Source organism: Mustela lutreola, chromosome 4, assembly GCF_030435805.1.
Source record: "Mustela lutreola isolate mMusLut2 chromosome 4, mMusLut2.pri, whole genome shotgun sequence".
Taxonomy (NCBI): domain Eukaryota; kingdom Metazoa; phylum Chordata; class Mammalia; order Carnivora; family Mustelidae; genus Mustela; species Mustela lutreola.
Window position 1 is genome coordinate 33,510,066 of NC_081293.1, and position 26,463 is coordinate 33,536,528.

Genomic DNA, 26,463 nt, shown 5'->3' on the forward strand with positions numbered 1-26,463 from the left:
TACTGGTTTTGAGTTCCTCTTCTCAGTTCTTTGGGGGCATGAAGCCCAACGTGGAATCTCTGGGTCATGCGGTAATTCTGTGTTTAAGGTTTTGAGCCACCACGACATTGTTTTCTATACTGACAGCATGATTTTACTAACGTTCCCACCAGCAGTGTACAGGGTTCCAATTTCTCCCCATCCTCACCAAACACTTATTTTCTGGTTTTGTTTTAATTCCATAATGGACATCCTAATGGATGTGAACATAGTAGATTCTTAGCAGCTCTCGGTTGACTTGGATTTTCAACTCACGCTTACCTCAAGAACTCAGAGGGAGGCGCTCTACAGTGTAGTCGGCAGCAGCAATGGTCAGCAGCAAGGCAAGCTCTTCTGTGATGAGGGGGGAGCCCGGCAGCAGCCTGAGAGAGGCTGATGGCCTGTTGGCAGTGGGGCCCCGGCCCTGTGATGTCTGTGAGGCCGAGGTCATGCCAAGAGCCATAGCAACGCTGAAGGCAGATGGGCAGTAGTCTTGGTGCCCTGCAGTGCCAGGCCTTCTGGTTGGTCTGGGCTCCCCCAGGCAAGGCTGCATCTATACAAATAAGGAGATCATGGGAATAATTCCAGTGGCACGGGAGGCTCCTTTTATTAGGGATTGGGATGACTATTTGGAGGGGGTTTTAAGGTTAGAGTGCAGTTGAGGTAACTGTCTGTACTTTCTGGTTCATCTGCTTACAGATCCTCAAACGTTTCTCTTGTGTTTCAGCAATTCGTTCCTTAGCTTCTAAAAATGAAATTGACAGGTAGAAACTTGTGGGGGTTTCCTGAGTTCCGGAAGTCAGTCCTGAGTTCAGGAGTCTCACCGGTGACAGTCACAGTCTCACAGGCCAGAGGGACCAGATGGGACCATATGAACCAGATCCCTCTGCCTGCAAACTACAGAACTGATCTGGAGTACTTAAGACTGCAGAGTTTCCAAAACAGGCTGTTTGGGATCCAGTAAGCTGCACCACAAAGGAAGCTAGAAGGCCAGGGAGCCCCAGCCAACCTCTGACCATTGTAGGAGGGCTTTGGTCTTATTAATGGCAAAGAACTTCTCTGAATGTCAGTCTTCCCAGCTGAAAAGTGGGTATAAGACCTACTTCTAAAAGTTGTAAAAGTCAAACAAGATGATGTATTTAAGGTACTTGAACTAAAAATGGGTGTTTACTGGGGGCACCTGGCTGACATAGTTGGAAGAATGTGCAACTCTTGATCTTGGGATTCTGAGTTTGAGCTCCACATTGGTGTAGAGATTATGAAAAAAATCAATAAACTTAAAAAAATAGGTGTTTACTCTGCACATCTCTTGAAGTCTGGCTCTCTTTGCGTGTGGCAAAGTAAAACATCAGTGGTCTAGGGGCACCTGGGTGGCTCAGTGGCTTAAAGCCTCTGCCTTCAGCTCAGGTCATGATCGCAGGGTTCTGGGATCGAGCCCAATATCGGCCTCTCTGCTCAGCGGGGTGCCTGCTTCCTCTTCTTTCTCTGCCTGCTTGTGATCTCTGTCTGTCAAATAAATAAATAAAATCTTTTAAGAAAAAAATCAGTGGTCTAGGTTAGGGACAAAGGAAGCAAGAAGTTTCCAAATCAAGTGAGGACAGCTGATGCCAGGCTTTTATGCTCTCCTTTCCCAAGGTGAAGCTATGAATCCAGAAACCCAGTCTACGTAGGGTGCATATTTTGTCAAAACAACTAGTCCGTGTGGTGATAATAAGACAGAGTTTTATTCATTTTTACTTACTTCATTGGGTAGTCACTTATTTGTGTGATCAGAGCTCTCAAAACGTTCTAGGATGGTGGAGATGTTTGAGATCTGCCTTGCATGCGATGGTAGCCACAAGCCACATGTGGCTGCGGAACACTGAAATGTGGCCAGTATGACTCGAGGAACTGAGTTTTTAATATCTTCTAGTTTTCGTTGATTTAGATGTACACTGCCACATGTGGTTATTACACAGCACAGAGAGCGGGAGGACAGCCACAGCCACGAGGAGTCCAGGACTTCCTCTCACTCACTGTTGCTCGGTGTCTCTGTGCCTTAGTTGTCCCATCTACAAAATGGGCACGATAACGGTCCCCACCCCAGAGGGTAGCTATGACGACCAGCATGAGTAAATAGAAAGGACATACATAGGAAATGCTGTAAGCATTCGTTGCTGCTTAGGTCTTCCGGAGACTCTGACCTGGGGGGCAGGGGTGCAGATGGCCCTGAGTACCAACCACTTGCTGTACCACCACGCCATTTATTAAACCCTGGTGCTATGCCCACACCTGTGCCTATTGCCTTGTTTAATTCTCATGGGCATTTTTAGGGAGTAGGTCTTAAACAATCATCTTCATTTTACACATGGAGAAACTGAGGCCGGGACCAGTCCGATTCAGCTCGGGCCTGTCTGATTCCAGAATCTCCATGTGCATTCCCTGAGGTCAGCACGGGTAGGGAGGTAACACCCAACCTCTGCCCAAAACAACCAAGTCAGATTATGCTCTCTTTCTGCTCAGAGTGGATGGAGTTGCTCAGCGTGGTAGGGGGCGGCGGGGGAGGAGGGGGGGGATCACGGGGACCCAGGCTGAGAGAGGAAGAACATGTACCAGGAACACAAGAACTTAAAAAAGAAAAGGGAAAAAAGAAAAAGAAAAACAAAATGCAGCCTTCCAGGGGTGAGTTTCCACAGGGTAATGAAAGCCTTTATGACTTGCTGTGACTCAGAAGCTCAGAGCTGACATTGCTCAGTGGTGAATCATTCCTCTGGTAATCGAGTCAGAGCCATTTTATTAGCGGAGACTGAAACTCTAACATATTGCATGAAAAACATTAAAGCTCTAATATTTGAGTGGCGGAAGGGGGGGGTCTCCATTACCTCACCTCTGCGTTCCCTCCAGTTTATTACCCTCATCATTGTTTCCATCCCCATAGCACAACTTACAAATTAAAAAAAAAAAAAAAAAATCCTTTTCCTTATCTCCTTCATGATTAAAAAATTTTAAAAATTCTTTTTGCTTACCTCTCTTCCTGGGTGTAAATCACTGCCTGGATGGTCCCTGTCCCCCTTCCTTCTCTCATTTGCTGTCGTGTCTCCCTACTGCTTCTCTCAAGCATAAATTCATTCAACAAATTTTGAAGATTTTATTTATTTATTTGACACAGAGAGATCACAAGTAGGCAGAGAGGCAGGCAGAGAGAGAGAGAGGAGGAAGCAGGCCCCCTGCTGAGCAGAGAGCCCATCTGGGGCTCCATCCCAGGACCCTGAAGTCATGACCTGAGCTGAAGGCAGAGGCTTAACCCACTGAGCCACCCAGGCGCCCCTCATTCAACAAATTTTGATCAGGAGTGGACTCTGCCAGGCTGTGCGCTTAGCCCTGCAGTGATATCAGGTCAGGAACCAGCGAGACTTGTCCCTGCCCGCATGCAGATCGCCATCCAGCTGTCAACCCAGCGAGGGTTCCATGAATTCAGTTTACTGAGTTTAAACTCCTGGAAAGTTTGAACTTTTTAAAAAAAATTTCATTATTCGCAGATTATATTGATGATGAGAGGTAGTAAGTGCACCAAGTGCTTCATATAAATATTTATTCACTTAATTCTCACGAAAAATGAAGTCCCTCTTATTACAGTTGAAGTCCCTCTTTTTGTGGGATTGGGGAGGATGGGGTGCCTTGGTCAGGGTCCTGTAGCAGGTGTCAGGCAGAGCTGGGACACACCTGCCCACTGCTGGGACTGGAATGCCCCTGTGTCGGGGGCTGGACCTCAGCCACAGGTATTTTTCATTTCACCTAGGGTAATGCACACATGCAGGCTCAGGGCTCAGACCCCTGTGGCTGACATCCAGGCTCTATCTCCTTCCCATTGTATTTCCTTGGGCAAATTCAGCCCTGGGGACATCTAGCCAGAGCAATGCCAGGGCCTGGGCCATTGGTATTTGTGGACCTGACACTTTTGGCCTCAGAGGCCTCATCCAGGGCTCCAGATCTTCTGGTTTGTCCCAGTGGGACGGATACGGATACGTTAGGATGCCTTCCCCTGTGTGACATGGCTCGAGGAAGGGACTTCCCTCCAGGGCACTTACAGTACGAAAAGCCTTTTCCTGGGCTTGATCATTTGTCCTTCACAATAAGTCTGGTGGGGGCCCAGGGCACGGAATGTTTAGACTCATTTATCAGATGAGAGGATAGAGCTTCAGAGAGGTCAGGAGTAGCCAGAGCTGGGCAGCCAGGATGAGGCGAGGAGAGGCTAGAACCCAGTCCCGAGAGGAAGATCTGTGCCCTTTCCCACTGCTATGCACGTGTCTGGCTTTCTCTGTGCTGACATCTCTCCTCGTTAAGTCTACTTGCCATCCCAATCCTGGACACTCCTGGTTCCCCGCTCTGCTTTACCTGCGGCCGCTGAGCAGCCGAGCTTGCTAAAGAACCCCAAGGTCAAAGCCATCCCTAGTACAGGCAGGAGGATTGGGAACAGGGGGTAAACCACTGGTGATGGCAAAAATTCCACTGGAAGAGATTATTTACTGTGGGACACCAGGATCTGAGGCTCAGCATAGTTCAGCTAGAAGTTTTTTACTTAGAAGGGATGGAATTGAATTATCAAGATTTTGACTCAGTGCTTTGTGCTGATGTTCAAAATTCTTTTCTGGGACTATTTCTTTTTCTGTTGATACTATCTCTTGGCATCAGGGAGGGCAGAGGAATGAATCCTCTTCATGTTGTCTGTTGGAGGTAGTTTATGATTCTGATTCTGATCCAACACAAAGGGGTGTCCCCCGTGTCCTCCACACTCTTAGAATTCTCGTCTGATTCTCAATACAGCCGGGCAGGGTGGGTTCTTCATCCTCTTCTATAGGGTTCTCAGGCCTTGAGAGGCCCTTCTGGAACTCTAGGAACTTTCCATTCCGTCAGCTGGGTTGGAGGGGAATTTGTCAAATACCAGCCTTCATTCATTCTTTAGCAAATGGTCCCAGAAACATACCAGGCAGAGGAAGGAGAGGTTAAAAGCCTAGGAGCCAGAAAGCCGGCATTCACATTCTGGCTTTGTTTCCTATTAGGAGGTGACCTTGAACAAGCTACTTAGTTTTACTGCACCTCAAAATCAGAATAATAATGGTGACCATAACACGAGATAGTGAATAGTAACATAGACCAAGCCCTCCGAAGAGTGCCTGCTATACTGTGAGCCCTATGAATGGTAGCTCTTATTCCTGAATGTTAGGTACCAATATTTATTAATGAAGAAATGTACGTACAGAGTTGGATTAACGGGCTCAGAGTCACACAGTTGGGAAATGGGGGAAACGTAGCAGGTCCCTGGCATCCTCAGCCCTCCGCGGAGGTTAAGAGCACAGGTTTGGAAATGAGATGGGTGTGGGGATGCAGCTCCGCTCTGCCACTGACTGGCTGTGTGATCCTGGGCAAGTCACCTCACATCACTGGAACCCAGTTTTCTCAGGGCGAAATGGCAGCACTGATGCCTCCATTGGAAGAATTACACGTGAATGTGTTTAAAGTGCCTGGCACTTGGGGTGCCTGCGTGGCGCCATGGGTTGAGCATCAACTCTTGGTTTTTGCTCAGGTCATGATCTCATGGGTCATGGGCTCTGCTCTTGGCCAGGGAGTCTGCTTGACATTCTCTCTTGCTCCCTCCCTCAACAGATGGATAAATCTTAAAAAAAAAAAAAAAAAAAAAAAAAAAGGAACAAAATAAGCGGCCTGGCAGGGAGCATATGTTCACATGCAAAATAAATGCAGAAGCCCGAGTCACGTGATCGAGTTCTCCACCCAGCCAGGCAGCTGGTCCAGGCACGGGTCCTACCTGGTATCCCTCCCCCGGCACCCCTGACCACTGGCGGAGCTGGGACACTCCCACCCAGAGCCAGCTGTTGGGAAGGAGATCCTGCGGGCATTGGTTCAGATTGACTGGGCTTCCCCGCAGTTCCTTGGGAAGATTTCGGTTTTGATTAGAGAACCCGTTTGCCTGTAAGAGCATCTCCAGATGCTGGGTGGGGGAGGGGGTCCGCCCGGGGTATGGAGAGCAAAGCAGTCACCCTTGTGTGCCTTTTTCTCTGGGCGTTTCTGTTTATCAGAGCTATCGGTGACTCTCTCAGAAACGTACAGAGAACAGCCTTGCTTTGTACCACAGCTGCCGTTTGGCCGAAAACGCCTTCCCCAGAACCCGTTTGACAACATATTGTGGAGCCTAGGTAGGGCAGCCAGGGTCGGAAAGCAAGAAGTCCGAGACCCACCTTTAGCCCGGGTGGGACTGGATGGACCACCTGCCTCGCGCTCCCCCAGGTGCCTCGGAGTCCTGAGGGTGGAGGAGTCTCCTGCAGGCGCTGCCCTGGCCTTTGCAATCCTCTGGTTCTGGTGGAAATTCTCCAAGATGCTGGTGGCTGCCAAGGAGGGGCAGACACCGCCCAGATGCCGGCTGCCCGAGGAGCCCTGGAGGCCTGGCACGGAGCCAGGGCAGGGAGAGCTGCTCCAGCAGGGCTGAGCCAAGCCTAACTGAGCTCCTGCTCCAGTGACTGGGCCCTGCCCTGGGGCGGGGGAAGGGGGGGTGCTTCAATGCCGGGGAGAGCACCCCCGCCCCCGGGGAGTGCACAAGGGGCGCTGTGCAGGTGCCATACTGAAAAAAAAAACAAAAAAGCAAAAAAACAAAGAATGATAGCCCCTGTTAGCCCAGTGTTTCCTGTGTGCTGTGTCCTATGCTGAGCACTTCGTTTTCATTTTCTCACTTAATCATTAAAGCAACCCCAGTAATGATAACTCCATGAGCTTATGAAGTCCAGTCCACTCAAATCCTGGAGAAGTGACTCTGAGGGGAGTAACTGTATTAGTAGAATCCAGTCCCAGCCTTCAAGGAGTGACTGTCTGGTCTTAATCCTCCGACTCAGAAAACTTGCCTGTCTCTGTCTGCCAGAATCTGACTCCCAGCTCCAGCACTTCCTAGCTGTGTGACCTCGGATAAATTGCTTCACTTCTCTGTGTCTTGGTTTCTCCTTGTGTAATTGGGGATGATGGTAGTAGAATTTACCTTTTAGGGTAGTTGGGAAGATTAATGAGATGCTCTGTGGAAAGCACTGGGAAGAGTGACTAGTTCAAAGCATTCAATAACTGTTAGCCAGGCATGGATGGCTTCAGGGGGTCTGTGATATTCTAGGCCAAATAGCGGGTGACTTTGTATATGTCTGTGACTATTTCTTCAGACAAAGGGGCCATAACTTGAGACCCAGAGAATATGAAGAAGTATTTCTAAATGGGAGGTCAAGTTTAGATGCATGGCTGAACCTTGAAATCTCTACTTTGCCTGCCAAAGAGCTAAGTTACTTAGGGGAGCTTTGTAAATGGGACCCCTTCTTTTGGGGCCGTGTCAGGAAGATACAGCCATCTGGCCAGTGAGGACTTGGGGGTCCTTCATAAGGTCTATTCCACTAGACCTGGAAGAAGACCTAGAGACCATCTAGTCTAAATTCCTCAGGGTACACAAGAGGGGCTCTTGTGGTTGAGCCTGCGTTTCTCTGAGAAAACAGCTCAGAGAATCAGAGAGTTCACTGATTTGAAAGTCCAGTTGGAAGAGCTGGGCCAGCCCTGTACTTTTCCCTGCAGGAGGATCACTGAGATGGGGTGTCTTTGGAAATACTGAAAAGGTGTTACCATTGTAGATGCTATTACTTCCAGAAACACCTGGCATTGCTTATTGTATTAGGGTTCTCCAGAGAAATGGAACCCATAGGGTGTGTGTGTGTGTGTGTGTGTGTGTGTGTGTGTGTGTGTGTGTTGAGACAGAGACATTGAGAGACTTATAAGGAATTGGCTCATGTGATTATAAGGGCTGGCAAATCTGAAATTTGTGGGGCACGCCAGTAGGTTGGAAACTCGGGCAGGATTTCTGTGTCACAGTCACATTTTTTAAAAGATTTTATTTATTTATTTATTTGACAGAGAGAGAGAGATAGAGAGGGAGGGAGATCGCAAGTAGGCAGAGAGGCAGGCAGAGGGGGAGGGGGAAGCAGGCTCCCACTGAGCAGAGAGCCCAATGCAGGGCTTGATCCCAGGACCCTGAGATTGTGACCTGAGCCGAAGGCAGAGGTTTAACCCACTGAGACACCACCTGGGTCACAGTCTTGAGGCAGAATCCCCATCTTCCCTAGGAAACCTCACTTTTTCATGGTTCGGATGAGACACATCCACATTACAGAGCATAACGTCTTTTATTTAAAGATGATGGGTTGCAAATGTTAATCACATCTATAAAATACCTTCACACCAACGTCTAGACTCGAGTTTGAGCAAACAGGTGGCATGTTGCCTTGCCAAGTGACACATAAAACGAGCCACCACATGGCCCTCTCAGCGCTGAGGTATCCAGACCAGTCCTAGGAGGTCTAGTGATCTCTGGAGCCTTATCCCTAAGGGTCCATCACACTGTGTGGTAGCTGCACAGCAAGGGAAATGGCTCTGTGCAAGAGGGCGTGGTGGCTGGGCAAGGAATGTTTGTTCACTTCTCTGGAAACTTTATTCAAAGGTTGGCATGCAGGTTAATTACTGCAGTGTTGACCTTCGGTGAATGAAGAGAGAAGCAGGCAGGCTTGACTTATTAAAAAACAGGAAATGTCCCAAAGAATGCCTTGAGTCATGATCTCAAGTGGACTTGGCATTTGAGTCAGTTGTTCTGTTCTGGGTTGAAAGCATGTAATTCCTGTCCATAGGAGGAAACAGTCATCGTAGTAAAATTAGAGATGAGAGCAGGGGGAGGTCGGTGATATGGAGAAGGGAAAAAGAGCTTTCCCCTGATTTCATCTGGGGTTTAGCACCTGCAGTTTAGGACCTTTTCTTTTCTAAAGTGGTGGAATTGAATAATTGAATAATACAAATATGTGACTGGCTGCTGCTAAGAAAAATATTTATTTACTTCTGTTTTGTGGCTGATGTATTTATGTCAGGATAGACTTTCAATAGCATGTAATATACACACCGTTGGATAAAAATGAGAGCCTCCTTTTTAGAAGGAGTTGAGCCAGGTTTCTCCACAAGGGGAGGAGCTAATGTTGGCGATGTAATCTTTACTTATGAACTAGGGACCTAGGAGGCCCAGTGGTAGAATGCATGGGCTGTAGAATCAGACTGGTTCTGAGTTAGAGTCTTTCTGCCTGGCTCTGTGATCTTAGGCAAACCACCTAACCATTCTGGACTCATTTTGCTTATTGGCATATTGGGGGTAATTTACCTCTTGGGCTAGCTGGCAAGGTTCAGTGAAATGATGTATGTGAAGGGGTTAGCACAGGCCTGGCTGAGAGAGAGTGACTCCCTAGAGGGAAGCACCATCTGCACCAGTACAAGCCCCAGGGGCAGCCACAGGTTCCATTGGAGCGGTCCCACCGGGTCTAGGGTCACCAGACATCTGCAGGCACTCTGCCTGTTCCTTTGTTCTCAATACACAACAGAATCGTGTGTTCAGAACAGTATGACAAGAGTTATTACACAACTTGGTTTTCCTTATGGGATTATGAACCTCTTGAGTTATAAAGCCCAATGTCTAACACCCTCTTTACTAAGTGGCTTGTGTCAGCCAAATGAAGCTTGGCTTAGCGTGGCTTGCCTGGCTTCCCCCAGTGACCATGACCTTTCCACACAGCCTGGTCGCCTCTGCTCTCTTCCACATCCCCTTGGTTCTAGCCACTTAGGCTGTGGAGTGTCCCCAGATAGGACCTGTTCTCTCTCCCCTGTGGATGACCCACCCACCCTGTTGCCCCCACCTGGAGTGACCTTTTCATCCCAACTCCACATTCTCAGTTCATCCTTGTCTTTGAATCCCCCAGGCCTGCCTCTCCTTCCTCTGTGAGTCCTTATCTGGTGCCCTCAGCTTGAAGTCACCTCCCTTTTCATGTGTACCCCTTCTGATGACAACTGCAGCCTTATCCTGTCTCAGTCACCTGGGGCCACCTCCCTGCTGGTGCACCTGCGGGCAGGAACCATGTCTTGGGTATCTTTGTGTCTCCCACAGTGTCCAGCTCAGTGCCTGCCCAGTGATACTTCAGATATGTGTACTGAATAGAAGAATGAAAAAACTCACTGATGTTTGTGGAAGAACTCAATTTGTGGACCATTTCCATGGGCTGAGCTACGAGATCCCTAAGCCTGACCTGGGCAGGCATTATTCTGTTATTCCCGTCTGATAGCAGTAAGTTCCACCACACGGGTGAAGCAGGCAAGAACATGGTGGGCTTTTCCCTGTTTGCTGAAAACATGCATCAGGATTCATTTCTATTCAATAGCGCGTGAACTGTGTATGTGGAACATTTGGAGACCAAAACCATCTTGTGCTCTTCGGTTTCCCTAGTTCCCAACACATAGTAGGTGCTTAGTAAATGCTTAGAGATGAGTAAATAAACAAGTGACTCTCCCTTTTTTCACACCCCTCAACTGCTGACTCTGGAACAATCCTGCTTCTATTGGGGAAGGGGAGGGGGATCCCTAGTAGCGGCTCAACACCAAGAACATCCCCCTTCCCCATGCAGCATTTCTTCTCATATGCTGATTCCCAGGTCGGTAACCAGGCTGGGGATTCAATTCAAGAGAGCAAGTACTGGCTCATTCCCCAGCCTCCCTGGAGCCCTTGGCCCTGCCTTGGCTCCCTGCCTGGAATCCTGGGGACTTGGAGACCGAAGTTTTGCTTCAGTACCATCCTTCAGTGACCCAAGTCCTGCCTCAAGCCCCTGTGCCCAATTCCTATAAATGACTTGCTGCTTTCTCCTTGCTTTACTAACTTGCTGTGACCTCTTGCAATTTCCCATCTTTTCTCTTGAAGGTCTGCTGTGGTCCCAGAGTGCAGCTTCACTCTTTCCTGACTCAGTTCTCCAACCACGCAGCCCTGGTTGTAGCAGCAAGGGCGGTGGAGGTCTGGAAGGATAGGCAGGATAGGCAGGAATTCCTAACTTTTGTGAAGGTCACAAACTCATTTGACAATCTGATGAGCTCAGTAAACCAGCTCCCCAGAAAAACTCACAGATGTCACATTTTGTGTGTTGGAGCAAATAGTCTTAGAGAGTCTCCAGCGTACTCTCAAACCTGAACTTGGGCTTTCCTATGGCCATTGCTCAGGGTGCCACGCCCATCACACTTCTTATGTTTATGCGTTTTCTTTATCTGGTGCTTCCCACAGCTTACAGTGAGATGCTATTGTGCGGCATCGCTGGGTTTTGGAGCCAAGGGGACATAGGTTCTTTTTTTATTATTTTTTATTATTTTTTTTTATTATTTTTTTCTTATTAGCTGTGCGGCCTGAGGCAAGTTAACCAGCTTCTCTCAATTCTTTGTCTGTGAAATGGGGATGAGAATGTTAACCGTGCAAGGTTGCTGTAAGAATTTAGAGGGGCTGCAGTAGAAGGCACATCCGGGCCCCTGTAGATGGCTGTTTAGAGGGAGCTGCTACCATTGTGGAAAGAAGCCATTTGTCCAATTCTGTCAGTATAAACTTCTCTTGGCTCCTCTTTCTCTTAAGAGTACTTGCTTATACTGTAACCAGAGAGGAAAATTGAGAGGGTTCCATCAGAGGGCAGGAGGGGTGAGTGGGGCCAAATGGCCCTGTGGGAGGGGACGGTCCAGCTTCTCAGTGGTATTGGAATCAGATCCATGGAAGGGCTCTGTGGGCCACCTAGAAAGACAACAGTTAGAACTAACCAGCACAGGTCCAGGCATGAGCCGATGAGCAGAGAGTCCTGCTGAAGTCTAGAAAGGGAAGCCGGCTGGGTTCTGGGAGCTTCTCCAGTGGAAAAGTTAATGCTTAGCAGAATGAGGGTGGTGATTCATGACTTTACTATGCTGAGGTCTTGGAAAAATGAGGGGGTTAGTCCCACAACTGGTGCATGCTGGAATCCTTAGCAATATGACATTCAGCTGACCAAAACCCACTACCTTCTACATTGCCATGCAGTAGAGGGGAAACTGGGGACGGTTCCAAGTGTGGCCAATGAGAGGTTGTCTGGTGGGTTTAAAAGCCATCCCTGCTACTTACTAACTGGGTCACTTTTAAGTATGTCACTTCTCAGTTTCCTGAGCTCCAAAAGGGGGATGAAAATTATACATGTCTCCTGGGTTTTTAAAGAGATGAGATGATGTGAGGTCATAGAAAATATATACATTGATCTCCACCCCCTCCCCCACCATTTCCTGGCCCTGAGCTAAAACCCCTATAAATTCCTAAGTGATAGGAGCATCTTTTGTTCTAATGAGGTGACTCTGGGTGGCCTCCTGGATGGCTCCTGGATGGAGACTGGTCTCTGAGAAGACCAAGCCTTGATGAGAAGCTTAGAATTTCCGTCCCGCCCACCACTCCTCTAGACTGGAGAAAGGGGCTGGAAATAGAGTTAATAATTGATCTCACCTGTGTGAGGAAGCTACCATGAAAATCCTAAAGTATGTGGTTCCGAGAGCTTCCAGATGGGAGAACCCATCCATGTACTAGCAGGTTGAGGCATTCCAACTCCATGGGGACAGAAGTTCCTGTGCCCAGGACCCTCCCAGACCTTATGTGAGGTATCCCTTCACCTGGCTGTTCATCGGTACCCTCTATCACTGCCTTTAATAAACTGGTGAACATAAATAACTGTTTTCTTGAATTCTGTGAGCCACTCTAGCAAATAAATTGAACCTGATGAGGGAGTTATGAGAAGCATAAATCTGTAGCCGGCTAGGTCAGAAGCACTTACTGTTGTCCTCTGAACCTGTAACTTGTGGGATCTGACAATGTCTCCAGATAGGCGGTGTCGGCATGGAGTTAAATTGTAAAACACCCATCTGGAATGACAGAAAATCACTTTTGGTGGGGGAACCCCCGCCGTACATCTGGTGTCACAAGTGTTGTGAATGTTCTTTGTGATGGTAAACGAGACACAGAGGGAAAACTGTTTTGGTTTGGTTTGGTTATTTTTGGTCCTGAAAACAGAGGAGCTCTTGCTTACAAAGCATTTTGTACTCAAACACTAGCTTTTATTTTGATAAGTATTAGAGAACTTAGAGGCCCAACAGATGCCCCTGCTCTTTGGACTTCTCTAAGGAAACTTTAAGCACTAGCTGGATTGACATTTATTTAGGAAGGTGACCTAACATTTATTCATCATAAATAAAATAAATAACATTTATTCATCCAATCTCAGATACAGAGAAAGAAAACTTGTATCTTCAGGAAAGGTGAGCCTGGAGTAAAGGAGACCCTACATTTCTCTGCAGGTCCTAGAAAGTGTTTGTTTACTAACTACCTTGTGCCAAGGCCTCTGGGAGGGAGTCCAGCTCAATCTTGAAGCTGTGGGGTGTTACCACATGCAGAGGTGGCATGGGCTTCAGAGTGGAAACTGCAGGTTATATAGGATCCAGCGCCAAGTATGAGCTCAGAAGAATGAGCTGAGAATTTCTTAGCTCGTTTGAATTTCAGTAGCCACATCTCTAAAACGGTGACACCTGCTTGTCAAAGGTTAGCTTTGTTGGCTTCTTTCTGCAACAACCTGGAGACCCAGAGGCTCTGGGTAACCTTGGTCTGTGGAAGCTGGTAAAAAGACAAGGGATCACAGCATTTCCATGATTTTGAGTCCCTCATCCCCTAACATCTTGTAGATCTGGGCATGGGAGAAACATTTTAAGCCAGAAAAACACAAGCCATTCAGTTTGGAAAACTTTGATTCAGGCGGCCCCAGCTCTAGGCAAATGAGCGGGAAAATGTGGGCACACAGGTTTGAATGAATGAATGAATGGTACATGTTCTAGGAGTATTTTTAATTAATTGATATCCCCTATTTTTATTTGCAGATGAGAAAAAGAAAACAAAGAAAGTTGACAATGAACTCAACCCATTCTGGAATGAGGTAAGTTCATTTTTCTTTACATTGTTTCAGTGGATGAGCTACATCTGATTGTCCTATCTTTGGTCAAGGGTTACCTTTTCCCTTTGGAAGAAGAATGTCTGCATTGTACCCTCACCCCTCCGTCTCCCTTTGTGGCCCTGGAGACAGCAGAACCGTTCAAGGACACGTACCGCAATGATGTCTCCTGTAGAATAGTACAGTGAGCGAGGCCTGGACAGGGAGTGAGAGGGCTGGGTTCTAACCTGGAGCAGCCCTGCGTTTGCTGAATGATGTTGGTCGCATTAGGTTGCATGTTGGGGGTGCATATGTAGGGCTGGGGGTGGGATTGGATCATCTCCGGAGTCCCAGGAGGAAAGCTCCATATTTAAAAACCTGTCTGCATGTCACTAGTCAAGAGCCATGACTGGCTGAGTAATGACCTTTATTGTTTTTTCTCTTTTGATAAACTAGTATATCCTTAATGTAGACATTTTGAAAGTTCCAGAGCAACATAAAAAGATTTACCTTTGCACGCACCCACTATCCAGAAGCAACTGCTATTAACATCTGGGATATATCAATAAATGTTTATTGAATAAATATATTAATAAAATATGATGTGTTGAGATTAGCAAAGTAGCATCATATAGCACATATGGCTTTCTATCCTATTTTTTCTTACTATTATATCCTGAGCATATACCATATTCTTCCATTCAGAAGTATTTTTAATACTATGCTCTATTCTGTAGAAGGAATATAATATCATTTATTTACTTCTCTCACTGCTGACTTTGTATCTATTTTGTAAATGGTTTAGTGTTGAATATATTTGTAGATAATGTGAAAATTTTAATTCTTTCCACTGAGTAGATTTTCCTATGCTGACTAATTTTTGTAAAAGATGATCATTAGCCCCATTGTTTTTTCCAAAATCCATTGAAACCTTCCTGGATAAGCACAGTGATAAATGTTTTTGTTATTTTCACTGAGTCACCGGGCTGTGTAGACATCCCTTCTGCCAACTCTAAAGTCCCCCCCACCCCCACGACTAGTTTCAACATCTCTGTAGGAAAAAGACTTTACCTTTTCATTGAATGAGGTGAAGACAGAACACCTTTTTAATGCCTTTCTGAGAAGCAGAATGTTGAGAGGTAATTCTGCTTCTTTGAGATTTCACTGGAACCCAGAACATGGCCAGCTGGTCTGCCAGCTCCATGAAAGCAAGAGGCCAGTCTGCTTGGTCCCTATGGATGCTCTGGATCCTAGCACTGTGTACAGAGCTCCAAGAATAAAGCAAATTGAAAAAATCTATATGTGTACATCTAATATTTCAGGTTTTGAGTAATTGTAACATGCTTCTTTGTATTTGGTCAATGGCAGAGAGATATATGGTCATGTGAGCAGACATGCAGGACATCACCCATCTCACCCCACTTTGTTCCAACATGTAATTTTTTTTTTTTTAAGATTATTTATTTATTTATTTGACAGAGAGAGATCACAAGTAGGCAGAGAGGCAGGCAGAGAGAGAGGAGGAAGCAGGCTCCCTGCTGAGCAGAGAGCCCGATGTGGGACTCGATCCCAGGATCCTGAGATCATGACCTGAGCCGAAGGCAGCGGCTTAACCCACTGAGCCACCCAGGTGTCCCCAACATGTAATTTTTAAATTGCAAATGTATTTATCAAGTAAACTTCCCAACTGTAGTTTTATAACTGAACTCTAACCCAAATGAAATAGCAACCTGAGACCTGTTGTGGTTAGCGTTGAGGTCTGACACATTCTCCATTTATTCTAAACCCATTACAAGGAGAATAAAATCAACAGTAGATGCTGCTTTATTTAATTCATATGTTACATAATCAATAAAAGGCATCTCTGATGTTATGTTGATTTTTTTTTAAGTTGCCGTTAGATAGCAGTTTATTTCATAAAGACGACAGTCTCATCTACTACAAACTGATCATGGTGGGACTTAAAATAAAAGACTGATGCATTTTAGAAAATGTTTTTTTTTGGATTGTTCATCTCTTTGATAATAGCATGATTGGGAAGAGCAAGTAACTTAAAAACAAACAGTGAAAAAAGCATTCATTTTATTTTATTCTTCTAACCCATTGTGGTGGGCACTAAGTAAATTCTCTGATTATGAGATGGGTTTGGTGGCTTGTCCATAGTCACAGAGCCTAGAAAATGGGAAGCCAGAAGTCACCCCCAGGTCCTCTGAGGCTAAGTCTGGTGTGTTTTGCCACAGCCCTCGCAGCCTTCAGGTTTGGAATTTGGTCACTTCTGTCTAACTATAGAATTGAGTAATTCAAAAGATTGTCAGTGGCGAAGATAATGACCCAACATTTAGTGTCGGTACATGTTATTATATTATCCCATTCTTTTAACAACTTTTCTTATAACCTTTCTGTGGACAGATTTTGGAGTTTGACTTGAGGGGTGTACCACTGGACTTTTCATCTTCCCTTACTATTGTTGTGAAAGATTTTGAGACAATTGGACAAAATAAGTAAGTTGATTTCAACTATTTTTCAAATTTTACATATTATCTCATTACTGTTTATTTTGTTGAAGGAACATATTGTTAATAACATTTTTGGAATACTTCCTATATAAGTGTGCTTCATTTCCATGCCCCACCCTCCCCCCTACAACCTTCTGAGCCAATATCAGATGCGATTAATTTCTCACAAGGCCTTTTCCCAAAGTTCTGTGGAGTAGTCCCCTCTTAGCTGCAGTTTCAGTGACCCACGGCCAACCGAGGTCCAGAAGCAGATGAACCTCCTTCTGAAATATTGTCAGAAGGTCAGTAAGCCAGCACTACGTCACAGTGCTTGTATCATTCACCTCACTTCATCTCATCATGTAGGCATTTTGTCATCTCATATCATCAAGAAGGTGACTTACAATAAAGTATTTTGTATGGAGAGAAACCGTATTCACATGACTTATTACAGTATATTGTTATAGTTCTATTTTCTTATTAGTTGTTGTTAATCTCTTACTATATCTGATTTACAAATTACACTTTATCATAGATATGTATGTGTATATGGGAAAAAACACAATATATATAGGGTTTAGTACTATCTGCAGTTTTAGGCATCCACTAGGTGTCTTGGCACATATCCCTGTGGATAAAGGAGGGGCTACTATATTCCTAAGAGACTGCAAACAGTAATCCACCATTAGTGAATCCAGTTTGGCTCTTCCTGTGAAACCTATGTTGTATTCCTGATATATCTATATCTATCTATATCTGTATCTATATATATCTTTGTTAATTGCATATAGTTACTTCCTACCTTTGATGGTTTATCTGAACTGTAGCTGTATTAGACACAAGCAAAATAATTTCTTCTTCTGATTATGTGTGACCATACACATCTCATTCAAGATCTGCTTGAAGCCCCACTTTCATTTTAATGGCTTTTTAGCCTTTTAAACTTGACAGACCTAAGCCAGGTCTCTGTCACCTCTACCAGTTTCAAATGGAGAAGGGTCATGATGGTGCCCATGGTGGCACTGAGGGTTGGGGACATCTGAAACAGGTCTCTATGGGACCAAATGACCTCAGTAAATTCACCCCCATCCTTGATCTGGACATTGGCCTTATAGACTCAGAAGCCAGTCTTAGGTTACCAGTTCAAACTAACCAAGCTTACAAGAAACTGATGCTTAAAGCCAGGTTACTTACTTATTATTTTGCAGGGGAAATAAATGTCTGGTGGGAGGGCATCCCGATCAGTGAATTCTTCTTTGTGTCATACTGCAAATTACTCTGTATACTTGATTATAAGATGTCATTGACCATAAGATGTATTATTAAATTAAACAAGTTTGGGGGTGAGGAATACACCTGGTATTAAATGTCTATATCAATGTAAGAAGCAGCCAAGTTTTTAGTAATGTCATACATTTTAAAATGTATGTCTTAGCCTTAGGTACTTTTGGTATAATCAGAAGGCTGCAATGAGAGGAATAAACTAGAAAGAATTAGTTGAGGTACAGTGACCATATCTTCTGATTTGCTTGGGACAGTCTTGGTTTATTGTCCCAACACAATAACTAACAGTAACTCTTTTGCTATCAACAGTGGATTGGTGTGGACAGTAAATTAGATGGTCACCGCTGTGGCTGGGGTCTTCTACTTAATGGTGTCAGGCTAAGAGAACCTGGACAGATATTAACCTCCTGGACAGTGATTTGATAGGATTTGATAGGTACTGTGCATGTTTACCTTGTTGATATCTTTTTTCCCATATTCCATTGCTGACAAATGCCCCTTGTGACTGACGCATTTTCTCCTTAAGCTATTTAAATATACTCTGGTAGGTTCTGATCCCACTATATTGGACTGAAAACCATTGTAGCTTTAAAGGTTATTTGTGTATCTCAGCTTTGAACCAATGATATGTTTATCTGTTCCCACCCAACTCCCAGAGGGCAGCTTTATCTCCCATATCACAAAATTTGGAGGAAGTGGGTGGTCAAACCTCACTGTAGCCTCTAATATGTTACTAATAATAGTCCCTTTTTGAGGATAGTCCAAGGTGGCAGAGGAGTAGATAGATCTTAGCTTCAGGAATTCAGGAATTCAGCTAAATAACTATCAACTCATTCTGAATACACTCAACTAGAGATCTAAGAAAATAGCTGCAACTCTACAAACAGAAAAGTGACCACTTTCTGCAAGAATGACAAGACAGAAAAATTCACTTCAAAAAAGAGAATAAGAGGCAGTACTAACTGCCAGGGACCTAAACAGCAGGGGTAAAAATAAGATGTTGAACTAGAGTTCAGAATAATGATTATAAAGATACTAAGTGCTGGGCTTGAAAAAAGTGTAGAGGACAGCAGGGAATATCCATTTCTGGAGAAATAAGAGAACTTAAATCTAATCAAGTTGAAATAAAAAAGGTTATTAATGAGATGCAATAAAAAATGGAGCTCTACCTGCTAGGACAAATGAGGCAGAAGAGAGAATTAGTGATATAAGACAAAATGTTGGAGAATAAAGAAGCTGAGAAAAATAGAGATAAACAACTACTGGATCATGAGGGGAGAATTTGAGAGATAAGTAATAGCATAAAGCAAAACAATATTAGAATAATTGGGATCCTGGAAGAAGAGGAAGGTGGGGAGAAGGTATGTATGAGCATATATATATAGCTGAGAACTTCCCTAATCTGGGGAAAGAAACAGACATTCAAGTCCAGGAGGCACAGAGAACCCCACTCAAAATCAATAAAAATAGATCAACACCCCGACATATAACACTGAAATTTGCAAATCTCAGCAACAAAGAGAAAATCCTGAAAGCAACTCAGGACAAAAGGTCCAAAACCTACAAGTGTAGGAATATTACACTGGCAGCAAACCTATCTACAGACCAGAAAGGACTGGCGTGATATATTTAGGGCGCTCAATGAGAAAATATGCAGCCAAGAATACTTTATCTAGCTAAGATGTCATTCAGAATAGAAGAGATTAAAAAAATCTTCTAGGACAAACAGAAATGAAAAGAATTTGTGATCACAAGCCCTGCAAGAAATATTAAGAAGAATCCTTTAAGCGAAGAGAAAGCGCAAAGGTAACATAAACCAGAAAGCAACAGTGACAATATATGGAAACAGTAACTTTACAGGTAATACAATGGCATTAATTCATATCTTTCAGTAGTTACTCTGAATGTAAATGGGCTAAATGCCCCAATCGAAACACACAGGGTATCAGATCAGAGTAAAAAAAAGCAAGACCCATCGATATGCTACCTGCAAGAGACTCATTTTAGACCCAAAGAAAACTCCATATTTAAAGTTATGTGGTGGAAAACCATTTATTATACTATGGACATCAGGAGAAAGCTGGGGTGGCAATCCTTATATCAGACAAATTAGATTTTAAACCAAAGACTGTAATAAGAAATGAGGAAGGATACTATATCATAAAGGATCTATCCAACAAGAAGATCTAACACTTTTAAATATCTATACCTCTAACATAGGAGCAGCCAATTATATAAGCCAATTAATAACCAAATTAAAGAAACACATTGATAATAATACAATAATAGTAGGGGACTTCAACATCCCACTCACTGCAATGGAAAGATTGTCTAAGCAGAAAATCAACAAGGAGAAAAGGTCTTTGAATGACACACTGGACCAGATGGACTTCACAAATAATATTCAGAGCATTTCATCCTAAAGTTAGCACAATATACATTTTTCTTGAGTGCACATGGAACATTGTCCAGAATAGATCACATATTAGGTAAAAAATCAGGTCTCAACCAGTACCAAAAGATTGGGACTATTTCCTGCATATTATCAGAATGCAGTGTTTTGAAATGGAACTCAGTCACAAGAGGAAATTTGGCAAGAACTCAAATACATGGAGGCTAAAGGGCATCCTACTAAAGAATTAATGAGTCAACCAGGAAATTAAAGGAGAATTTTAAAAATTCATGGAAACATGAAAATGAAAACACAACTGTTCAAAACTGTTGGGATGTAGCAAAGGCAGTCCTAAGAGGGAAGCAATTCTAGCCCTTCTCAAGAAACAATAAATGTCTTAAATATACAACCTGACCTTACACCTGAAGGAGCTGGAGAAAGAACAGCAAATAAAAGCCTAAACTCAGCAGGAGAAGAGAATTAATAAAGATTAGAGCAGAAATCAACAAAATAGAAACCAGAAGAACAATAGAACAGATCAATAAAACTAGGAGCTGGTTCTTCGAAAGATTTAATAAGACTGATAAATCCCTGGCCAGACTTATCGAAAAGAACAGAGAAAGGACCCAAATAAATAAAATCATGAATGAAAGAGCAGAGATCACGAGCATGGGAGAAACACAATTATAAGAACATATTATGAGCAACTATATGCCAACAAATTAGTCAATCTGGAAGAAATGGATGCATTCCTAGAGATCTGTAAACCACCAAAACTGAACTGGGAAGAAATAGAAAACCGGAACAGACCATAACCAGCAAGGAAATTGCAGCACTAATCAATCTCCCAAAAAATGAGTCAAGGGCCAGATGGCTTCCTAGGGGAATTCTACAACACATTTAAAGAAGAATTAATACCTATTCTTCTGAAACTGTTCCAAAAAATAGAAATGGAAGGAAAACTTCCAAACTCTTTCTATGAGGCCAGCATTAGCTTGATCCCAAAACCAGACAAAGAACTCCCCAAAAAGGAGAATTACAGACAATATATCTGATGAACATGGATGCAAAAATTCTCACCAAGATACTAGCCAATAGGATCCAACCATACAGTAAGAGGATTATTCACCATGACCACGTGGGATTTACTTCTAGGCTACAAGAGTGGTTCAACATCCACAAAGACATGTGATACACTACATTAATAAAATAAATGATAAGAACCATATGATTCTCTCAATAGTTGCAGAAAAAGCATCTTACAGAATAGAGCATCCTTTCTTGATTTAAACTCCTCATAGTGTAGGGATAGAGAGAACAGATCTCAATATCATGAGAGCTATCTATGAAAAGCCTAGAGCAAATATCATTCTCAGTGGGGAAAACTGAGAATTTTTCCCCTAATATCAGGAACATGGCAAGGATGTCTGTTATCACCACTGTTGTTCAACATAGTACTAGAAGTCCTAGCCTCAACAATCAGACAATAAAAAGAAATAAAAGGCATCCAAATTGGCAAAGAAGTCAAACTCTCACTCTTTTCAGATGACATGATGCTCTGTGAGGAAAACCCAAAAGACTATCCCAAAATTGCTAGAACTCATACAGGAATTCAGTAAGGTGGCAGGATATAAAATCAATGCACAAAAATCATTTGCATTTCTATACACTAACAATGAGACAGAGAAAAGAGAAATTAAGGAGTCAGTCCCATTTACAACTGTACCCAGAACTATAAGATACCTAGGAATAAACCTAACCAAAGAGGCAAAGAATCTGTACTCAGAGAACTGTAGAACACTCATGAAAGAAACTGAGGAAGACACAAAGAAATGGAAAAACGTTCCATGCTCATGGATTGGAAGAACAAATACTGTGGAAGTGTCTATTCTTAACACTACACATTCAGTGCAATCCCTATCAAAATACCACCAACTTTTTTTTTTTAAGACTTTATTTATTTGACAGAGAGAGATCACAAGTAGGCATAGAGGCAGGCAGAGAGAGAGAGAGAGGAGGAAGCAGGCTCCCTGCTGAGCAGAGAGCCCGATGCGGGACTCGATCCCAGCACCCTGAGATCATGACCTGAGCCGAAGGCAGTGGCTTAACCCACTGAGCCACCCAGGCGCCCACCACCAACTTTTTTAACAGAACTGGAACAAATAATCCTAAAATTTGTATGGAACTAGAAAAGACCCCAAATAGCCAAAGGAATGTTGAAAAAGAAAACCAAAGCTAGTGCTATCACAATTCCAGACTTCAAGCTCTATTACAAAACTGTGATCATCAAGACAGTATGGTACTGGCAAAAAAACAGACACATAGATCAATGGAACAGAATAGAGAACCCAGAAATGGACCCTCAACTCATGGTCAACTGATCTTCAACAAATCAGGAAAGAATATCCAGTGGAAAAAAGACAGTCTCTTCTGCAAACGGTGTTGGGAAAATTGGACAGCCACATGCAGAAGCATGAAACTGGAACATTTCTTTACACTATATACAAAAAGACATTCAAAATGGATAAAAGACCTAAATGTGAGACAGGACTCCATCAAAATCCTAGAAGAGAACACAGGCAGCAACCTCTGTGACCTTGGTCGCAGCAACTTCTTGCTAGACACGTCTCCAAAGGCAAGGGAAACTAAGACAAAATATGAATTACTGATACTTCATCAAGATAAAAAGCTTTTGCACAGCAAAGGAAACAGTCGACAAAACCAAAAGACAACTGGCAGAATGGGAAAAGATATTTGCAAATGTCTTATCAGATAAAGGACTGGTATCCAAAATCCATAAAGAATATATCAAACTCAACAGTCTATGGTTAAATCCAATCAAGACATGGACAGAAGACATGAGCAGACCTTTCTTCAAGGAGAACCATAGACACATGAAAAAAGTCTCAACATCAGGGCGCCTGGGTGGCTCAGTGGGTTAAGCCTCTGCTTTCGGCTCAGTTCATGATTTCACGGTCCTGGGATCGAGCCCCACATCGGGCTCTCTGCTCGGCAGGAAGCCTGCTCCCCACCCCCTCTGCTTACTCCCCCCCCCCCCCCGCCTACTTGTGATCTCTGTCTGTCAAATAAATAAATAAATCTTAAAAAAAAAAAAAAGAAAAAGAAAAAAGTCTCAACATCACTTGACATCAGGAAAATACAAATCAAAACCACAATGAGATACCACCTTACACCAGGCAGAATGACTAAAATTAATAAGTCAGGAAACAACCATTCTTGCCATTCATGTTGGCAAGAATGTGGAGAAAGAGGAACCCTCTTGTACTGTTGTTAGGAGTGCAAGCTGGTGCATCCACTTTGGAAAACAGTAAGGAGGTTCCTCAAAAAGTTGAAAATAGAGCTAACCTGTGACCCAGCAATTGCACTATTGGGTATTTACCCCGAGATACAAATGCAGTGATCCTTAGGGGCACCTACACCTAATGTTTATAGCAGCCATGTCCACAATAGCCCAACTATGGAAGGAGCTCAGCTCAGTTATCCATCAATAGATGAATGGATAAAGAAGATATATATATATATATATATATATATATGTATATAAATATATGTAATATATACATAGATATTTGCAAATATCTTGCAAATATCTATGTATATAAATATATATACACCACATTTATATACATATATAAATATATATACACCACATCTTCTTTATCCATATAAATATCTTTATCCATATATATATATGGATATATGTATGTATATGATGGAATACTACTCAGCCTTCAAAAAATGAAATCTTGCCATTTGCATGTGACATGGATGGAAGTAGAGGGCATTATGCCAAGAGAAATGAGTCAGTCAGAGAAAGAATTATTATATGATCCTACTCATATATGGAATTTAAGAAACAAAAGAGGATCATAGGAGAAGAGAGGAAAAAATAAAAGAAGACGAAATCAGAGAGGGAAATAAACCATAAGGGACTCTTAATCATAGGAAACAAACTGAGGGTTGCTGGAGGAGTGGGAGGTGGGGGGATGGGGCAACTGGATGATAGACATTAAGGTGGGCATGTGATTTAATGAGAACTGGGTGTTACATAAGACTGACGAATCACTAACCTCCACATCAAACTAATAATACATTATATGTTAATTAATTGAATTTAAATTAAAAAATAAATAGTCTCTTTTCTTTGTTGCTGCCTTCTTTCTACCAGTGATGTCACTATTTATATTCTGGACCACTCTCTCCAACAGAAATATAATGCAGACATAATGTAATTTAAATTTTTCTGGTAGCCACATTAAAAAACAAAAAGAGACAGGTGAATTAGTTTTTTAATAATATATTCTATTTAACTGGGTATATTCAAATTATCATTTCAATATATAATCAGTATTTTTAAAATCATTGAGACATTTTACATGCATTTTTTTCTTACAGTCTTTGAAATCCCACGTGTCTTTCCCACTGACAGCACATGTCAATCCAGACTAGCCACATTTCCAGTGCTCCCTTGCCACATGTCACCTGGGGGCCACCATATTGGATAGCATAGTTCTGGGCCACTGGGACTCAGAACGTCAGGTCTCTCTGGATCTCCTTCTTTTCACAACCTCTCCAACCTTTTGCCAAATCTTACTTTTTCTTCCTTTCCGTTGTTTGTGCCACGTGCTTCTTCTTCTTGGCCACAGCCACCAGCCTGGTTCAAGCCTTTATCATTTTATGATTCTTCTATTTCAATGTGGCAGCAAGGCTTGACCTTGTAGCTCTTGTCTGTTTCCCACAAAATCCTTGCTTTCCTGAAGGAAATCTGCTTGAGTAGATTCAGAAAACAAGCAAATACACGAAGAACTGTATAATGGGTCAGGTGCTATGGAGTGATCTAAGATAAGGAGGAAAGTGTTATATGGTATAGCCCGTGAGGAAAAGTAAAGCAGAGTAAAAGGATAGAGAGTGACTGATGATGGGGGGATGATCCGGTGTTGTATGAGGCGGCGATGAGACGGCAGTTGAGCAGAGACCTAAATAAAGTGAAGGAATGGGCCGTGCAGCTCTCTGGGGGAAAGAATATTGCAGGCAGAGAGAAGGCCAGAGTGTATGTGGGGCATCGGAGAAACACCAAGGAGGCCAGGGAGGCTGGAGCACAAAGGGCAGGAGAAGCTGGAATGGGGTCAGAGCGGAGATCAGGAAAGCCCCAGCATGTATGGTGTGAGCTACAGCATAGGCTTTGAATGTCATTCCTCGTAGAATGGGAATCCATTAAAGGGGGGGGGGGCGATTGAGGATGATCTAACCTATATTTTAAAAGAATCAATCAGGCTTTGTGTGTAGAGACTGGATATAGTAACAGGAAGTCGGGAAACAATACTGGGAGACCATTACCTATTCATCTGACACCTCTTGAAAACACAGTGGGGCCCTCCGATGACAGCAGGCATGGGAAGAAGGCAGTTCCCTACCCGATGGCTTAACTTGGCACCCATTTTGGGTGTTCGGTATGCTTTTCCAGAGACAGAGTTGAACCAAGAAAATATGGTGGATCCTGATAGAAGAGGGTCCTTCCAAAGTTGGGGGCTCCATGCATCTTGCTGAGATACTTGTACTTGCTGTTATGCTGTCTGCTGAGCATAATGACCGAAGGAGACAGCTGTACTGTGGCATTATTATGACGTGAATTTTTAGGCCAGAAAAAGGTAAATTCCAGGCAAAATATGAAGCTGGTATTCATTACTCTTTCAGCTTTCCCTCCCCTTTTTCTGGGGGGGGGGGTGGGCATCCCCCTTCTCCTGACCTCTCACAGGCACCCAGTGTCTGTATTATGTCCCAGGGCTCCCTTCTGCGTACCCACACTGGCCTGCCCTCTGAGCCGTATCTGCACCTTCGGCCAAGTCTTACTGTCCAACAGCACTTACTGTCCCATGTCTCCGTCCTTCAGGGATGGTTGAAAGGAGCTTTCTGAAAAACTGCTCCAGGGGGACTGTGGGATGAACATTAATAGTTGATCCCGTGTTAACCTCCCGAGAACAGCCATCTGGAGACTGAGGCCACTGGTGACTCATCTGAGGAAGTGAACAAAATGGAGATTTTAGGCCCTTATGGCAGGGTCCCCAGGAGAGGTCTTTTTAATTGGGAGATTAGTTCTGTGTCCTACGGTTGTCCCTGTGTCGTTGGTCACCATCTCCTGGTGAAAGCTGACCCCGAGTCAGCTTTGGCATGATGTACAGATGATAATGGCCCTTTGTTGTCTATGCACTGACGGCATAAGCCACAATTCCTTCTCCTCAGGAATTATGAACTTTGACCTTGTTGTCACCAAGTAAACAATGTGTACACCTTGGTCAGATTTGTCTGTAAGTACATTGAAGGAAAAAAATTTAAATCCACCTGGGAATACGGTGTATGTTTGTCCAAACTATTTGGTGTACTTTGGCTCCAGACCTTTTTTTCTTGGCTTTTTTAC

The 26,463-nt window shown here is 43.7% G+C and overlaps 1 protein-coding gene across 4 annotated transcripts in view; it reads left to right on the top strand.

The window, feature by feature from the left end:
* The window catches only part of MYOF (myoferlin), a 158,567-nt gene that overhangs the window by 8,789 nt on the left and 123,315 nt on the right, over nt 1-26,463 (top strand). For all 4 annotated transcript variants that reach the window (XM_059169430.1, XM_059169432.1, XM_059169433.1 and 1 more), the window contains exons 2-3: nt 13,807-13,862; nt 16,266-16,357. In XM_059169430.1, coding sequence (XP_059025413.1) covers nt 13,807-13,862; nt 16,266-16,357 — 148 coding nt within the window. The remainder of the gene's footprint in view (nt 1-13,806; nt 13,863-16,265; nt 16,358-26,463) is intronic.